General features: G+C 45.9%; 1 protein-coding gene across 1 annotated transcript; it reads right to left on the reverse strand.

The window, feature by feature from the left end:
• Positions 1-1,022: 1,022 nt before the first annotated feature.
• On the reverse strand, positions 1,023-2,578 carry LOC147963281 (uncharacterized). Its single transcript, XM_087529532.1, has 3 exons — positions 2,435-2,578; positions 1,758-2,034; positions 1,023-1,678 (listed from the first exon to the last, which is right to left on the reverse strand). The coding sequence occupies exons 1-3, from the start codon at positions 2,576-2,578 to the stop codon at positions 1,023-1,025; spliced, it is 1,077 nt and encodes a 358-aa protein (XP_087385658.1).
• Between the last annotated feature and the right edge of the window lie 2,639 nt (positions 2,579-5,217).

The raw sequence follows: 5,217 nt of genomic DNA on the forward strand, positions 1-5,217 counted from the left end.
CGGAGCCTCAGCTAAAGCGGGGTATCTGTTCTTTTACATCATGCGAGGTTACACGGAGTTGTTCTGTCTTAAAGCGGCCTCCAGTTTACCCCTTGAAAGTTTTATAAACATCACTTGGGGGCTTGGTCGTGTCCGAACCAACGCAACACCTTTTGATAGGCGATTCGCCACCAGATCACTTGGGGACATGGTCAAGTCTGAACCAGTCATGCCTCTTGATCGGCCTAAGGCCATAGAATCATTTGGGGGCTTGGTCGAACCCGAACCATTGCCACGCCTCTTGATCGGCATAATGCCACGGTTTCATTTGGGGAACTGGCTGACTTGAACCATAGCTACACCTATCGGGAGCTTGGTCGCGTCCGACCATGGTAACACCATCTGATCGGCTCAGTAAAGCCTCTTTTTGCAAACGGTTTTATCATTGCCTTTGCTTCAATATAACTATTGCTTTATCTTTGTTGCGTTTTTAAACCGACAACGTTTTAAAACCGGTTCAAACTGTCAATTGACGGGACACGGTCCATTTTTAATCCGGAGATTATTTGCCCGGTTTGATTTTTTCTGTTAACATCCTATTATAGAGTAGCAGGGTGTTTATCATAACCCGGCCCGGTTTACATGATAAACCGGTATTGAATACACAGGAGCTGTTTTCTCCTTTGACGGTCTAGGTTTCTAAACCTCCACTTCAAGAGTGGCTATGCCAACTCCATGCCCAGTAATGGCAGGTATTTTGTATCACAAAATTTGATCACATACCTCAATTTCATTGCATATATATGTAAAAGTCATAAACCGGCTGGCGGAACAACCACCGCAGCAGTTTAAGATTTTGTGATTGCAGGAAATATAGATTGAAGGTTTTGATCATTCAAACAAAAGTACCAGCACCTATGCACGAAGGCATCTCAAAAGCAAGAGTATTGGCTATCCTTTTACAAGGCAACATGGTGCCCAAATAAGATCATTGTTTTTCTTGGCGGAATATAATGAAGCAGCCATTTAAACCGGTCTCCGATTCAAGCTTGTTCACCGCCCTGGTCTGATGGTTGTGGGTCGTCCTGCGCCGCTTCAGCTTCTTCTTCCCTACCCAGTGGCTGGAAGTCAATAGTGGTCCAGTTGATTCCCATTAAGGCTTGAAAGACAGCTTCGTCATGGATCAGTGAAGATGGTTCAATATCAGGAGCGTAAGTATGCTTACGGATTGGAGGGATCAGATTCTCCGCTTTAGGAATTGGTGCAGCCACTTGTTTGTTTTGATTGTTATATTCAGCTTGATAATGCGACAAGTCTGCCTCTTCCACCAATTGGCAGGCCAGAGGGCGCACCGCCCGGTTTATTGCTCTCAGGTCATCTTCATTGAACTCTGAACCGTCTTCCTTCAAGCTGGGATAGCCCTGAGCTGCCTCAACAGGATCGAAATCCGGCACCCATGCTTTTGCCCGGATTAAGGCATTGATGGCACCGGTTCGAGCAGCAGATTTCTTCAGCTCTTCAACCCGGGCGGGAACCATTGACAACCTCTTAAGAGTATCTTGAATTAAAGTGGGCGCCGAATTGTTATGTGATGCAGTAGAAATGATCCGCTGTGCTCCAGTATACAGCTGTTCGATTAAGGTGTAGGCGGCTTTCAATTTCATCCGAACATCTGACCCCAAGTGACCAATGCGTGTGCCTGCAACATGACAAAAAAGTTCACAAACCGGATCTATCATCAGAAGGCCAAATTATTACAAAAGACAATGGACGTTTACTAAAGATGGCGGCAGTCATGGCATGCACTTGCCGCTTTACGTTGTACAGCTCATCCACCACCGGTTTAAGGGTGGCTTCAGCAGTTTCAATTTTCTTGGTCAAAGCGGCCTTCTCAGTGGCCCAATCCGTCCGCTCTTTCTTGAAGCCCTCTTTAAGCCGTTCCATGACGCTTAAAGTGCTGGTCAATTCCTCTTTCGCCTTTGAGGTTTCAGCTTGGTGGGATTTCAAATTTTCTTGAAGATCGGCGAGTTGGCTTTCTTTGGTCTTTAGCTCAGCCTGAATATAGACAATCATATGATTTAACAAACGGTACAAGAATTGAAGTACCAACCACATAACAAGTTATGCACTTGGCACTTGGGGGCTAATGCATATTTGATCTTCAACTGTCAATTGATTCCAAAGTCCCAAGCTCAATACAAGTATTAAACTTGGCACTTGGGGGCTAATGGCTATTTGCTCCAGTAAGTTCTGATGCTGCCATGTTAATTACTTAAGTCCCGGTTTAACTACAATAAGTTGAACCGGCCCTTGGGGGCTACATCAGTGAATTCTGAAGCATTGATATATGTATTGGAAAGTCCAAGTTTGAATGAAGATTCTAAACCGGCCCTTGGGGGCCAGGAGAGTGGACAAGATTGACATATCTAAGCAAGAAAAAGCACATGGAAGTTACCTCAAATTTTTCTTTCATCATATTCACTAAACCGGCTTCATAGTCACGGCTGGTATACAGCCGGTTCAGATAGCCGGAATGAAGATCTTGGGCATTCAGAGGGGCATAAGTCGCCAGATCAACATTCCACTTGCCTTTGCTCATGGCGGCGAATTCTTCCTTGGCAGTATGCTTGGATAAGGCGACCGGATTGCTTGGCTCGGTATGGCCAACACCAGTAATAACAACTTCATCATCCTGGGCGTCACCGGTTTGCACTGGGACTGTTGGTTTACCAGTAGTCTTGGATGGGCTGGCGGATTTCTCAATCCGGATGGGACTTCTGGGCTGGTTGGCAGGACCGGAGGCGCCAACAGGCCTTTCTTCAGCAATAAAATCCTCATCTTGTAGTGGCGGGTCATTGGGCACGTCTTCACGAATAGCCGCTTCAAGATCTGGGGTGTTGTCCGGTTCAGGGGCAGTTTCTTCTTCGGCCGCTTTATCCAGGCGAGCCTTCTTGCTCGGCCTAGGCTTGGCCCTGAAAAGGAGTGATAAATCAAAAACAGTTTATGTTACAAAGTAACACACCAGAAATATTAAGTATAAGCTTACCCAAGCACAGTTTTCAGCGGTGGCAGCTGAGTAGCCGATGACTCGCCGGAGGATGAGTGGGAAGTAACCTGATAATCGGAGTCAGATGGATTAAGCGGTTGACGAAAATATCCCGCTTTAGGACAAGTACTGACAAGCAAATTAGAGACCTCTGAACGGCGTTTCCGAACCGGACTGTTCGGTAAATCGGCGGAGGTAACTACCTGGCCGCTGTGCCGAGTTGTGCGGCGAGCTTCGTGCTGTTGGGTCTTCAAAAGAAATTTGGGATCCAAGTAAGCAAGAGGATGAGAAAATTTAACTTCCCGGTTTGCCTGACGAATTTTTAGTGAAGGCAAAAGGTTCGAATCAGAAGAGACAGTAATTACCTCTGCAGCATGAGCATGACTAGCCTCGGCATCATCCTGACAAATATTATCATCAATAAGGCGTGTAAAAAGTAATTCAAGTGAATCAAGTTCTACCTCAAGGTCCGGATTACCCACATCGTCATCAGCGGGCGGATCAGAAGATGCAGTGGTTTTTCTCTTATGAGCAGGCCTCTTAACGACTTTGGTCTTTGGCCGGATTGGTCTTTCCGGTTTGTCTGGCTTTTCTGGTTTCTCCTGAGGAAGCTTCTTGCTCCAAAACGGATCATCGCCCTGTTTAAGCAGCAGTTGATATTAAAGAATATACAGGAATAACAATGACATGTTCAGTAAAAAAGTACAGTCAAAATCTTACAGCTGGCAGTTTGTTGGTAGCACAGAAGGGAAGCAGGCCGGTTCGAGCGCAGAGGTGTTCCGGTTCGTTCAACATTTTCTTCACAGCTTCTGTGACCTCGTCGTCTGTGAGCTGGATGTTAATATGTCAGAGTGGGTCATCGACATTACCAGTATACTTGCACATCAAACCGGAGCGCTGGCTGAGGGGTAGTATGCTCCATGATATCCAACAGCGTGCGAGATCAATTCCTGTTAAACCGTTGGCCATGAAGGCTCTGAGCTTGGATAGTTGAGGAGCGTATTTACTTCTCTCCTTGGCAGTCAACCTTTGCGGAAAGGGGTGTGTATTTCTAAGCCGCTCAGGACGAAAGCCATGCAAAGGATTTTCATTAGCAAGGAAGGTGTCTTTTCAATAGAACCATGTTTGATTCCACTCCTTGGGGTGGCTGTGCAGTTTGGCGTGAGGATAAGTGACCTCCTTCCTTTTCTGAATCGCCATACCACCCAATTCCGTATTGGAACCATCAGTGAATACCGTGTGGCGGTTTAGGTGGAAGCAGTCTCTGAACAACTCAACTGTGGGTTCCTCTTGAAAGTATGCCTCACAGAGCACTTGGAAGTGGCATATGTTGGTAACAGAGTTGGGGCCCGTGTCTTGCGGGCGGAGTTGAAAATTGGCTAAGACATCCCGATAGAATTTTGAACCGGGCGGACTAAAACCCCGGGCTAAGTGATCTGTAAAAACGACAACCTCTCCCTCTCGAGGTTTGGGTGGACATTCTTTACTAGGGACCCTCCAGTGGATGGTGTCTTTGCTGCTTAAAGCGCCAGTCAGGACCAGATTGTTCAATTGAGTTTTTGTGACGCGAGAAGGAGCCCAGTTGCACTCATATACTTGTTTGGCCATGATGAAATCTACAAATAAGTAATTCCGGTTCAAGCATGTGTTGGGACAAGTGTGCACTGGTGTGTACAATGTTAAATCGAAGACAGCTACATCCAAACCGGAGTTCAATGAAGCGACAGTGTCTGGTTAAAGAGTTCTGGCGGTTCAACAAGGGGACTAATGGTATATACCGGTTTATTAATTTTTTCTACACTAATTTAAACCGCCTGATCTAAATAGTGAAGCAATTGAGGTTGCGGATGGCTAAGTATACAGAAACAGGTTTCACAAATTCTTGCTACAGCGATGGATCTAAAGCGAGTTCAGAAAGAAAAAATATTCAAAGACTTAAAGCAGAGCGGAAGTGAATCAATGGACAGATATATAGATGAGATCTATGGACTTAAGCATGAAACTACAGGCGGATGCAAAAAACTATTGTTACTCAGAGAAGGGTTTCACAGATCTATCCAGGAGCTAATACATGAATATGAACAGTTGATGAGCACCGCAAGAACATGAAACCCTAGAACAGATCTAGGTTGAGAAGAACAAAGGACCTACCAGAGCTGGGGAAGATGCGGGAGATCGCCGCGGTTTTCTGG

This window comes from Triticum urartu, chromosome 6A, assembly GCF_056163025.1.
Source record: "Triticum urartu cultivar PI428250 chromosome 6A, HENAU_Tu73, whole genome shotgun sequence".
Taxonomy (NCBI): domain Eukaryota; kingdom Viridiplantae; phylum Streptophyta; class Magnoliopsida; order Poales; family Poaceae; genus Triticum; species Triticum urartu.

What these genes read in the sequence shown, in the direction of transcription:
- LOC147963281 (XM_087529532.1), bottom strand. Translation starts at nt 2,578, where the DNA reads ATGAGCAAAGGCAAGTGGAATGTTGATCTGGCGACTTATGCCCCTCTG. An exon ending in TGATGAAAGAAAAATTTGAG is followed by an intron (nt 2,035 to 2,434) that starts GTAACTTCCATG and finishes GTCTATATTCAG; the next exon opens with GCTGAGCTAAAGACCAAAGA. An exon ending in CATGACTGCCGCCATCTTTA is followed by an intron (nt 1,679 to 1,757) that starts GTAAACGTCCAT and finishes GTCATGTTGCAG; the next exon opens with GCACACGCATTGGTCACTTG.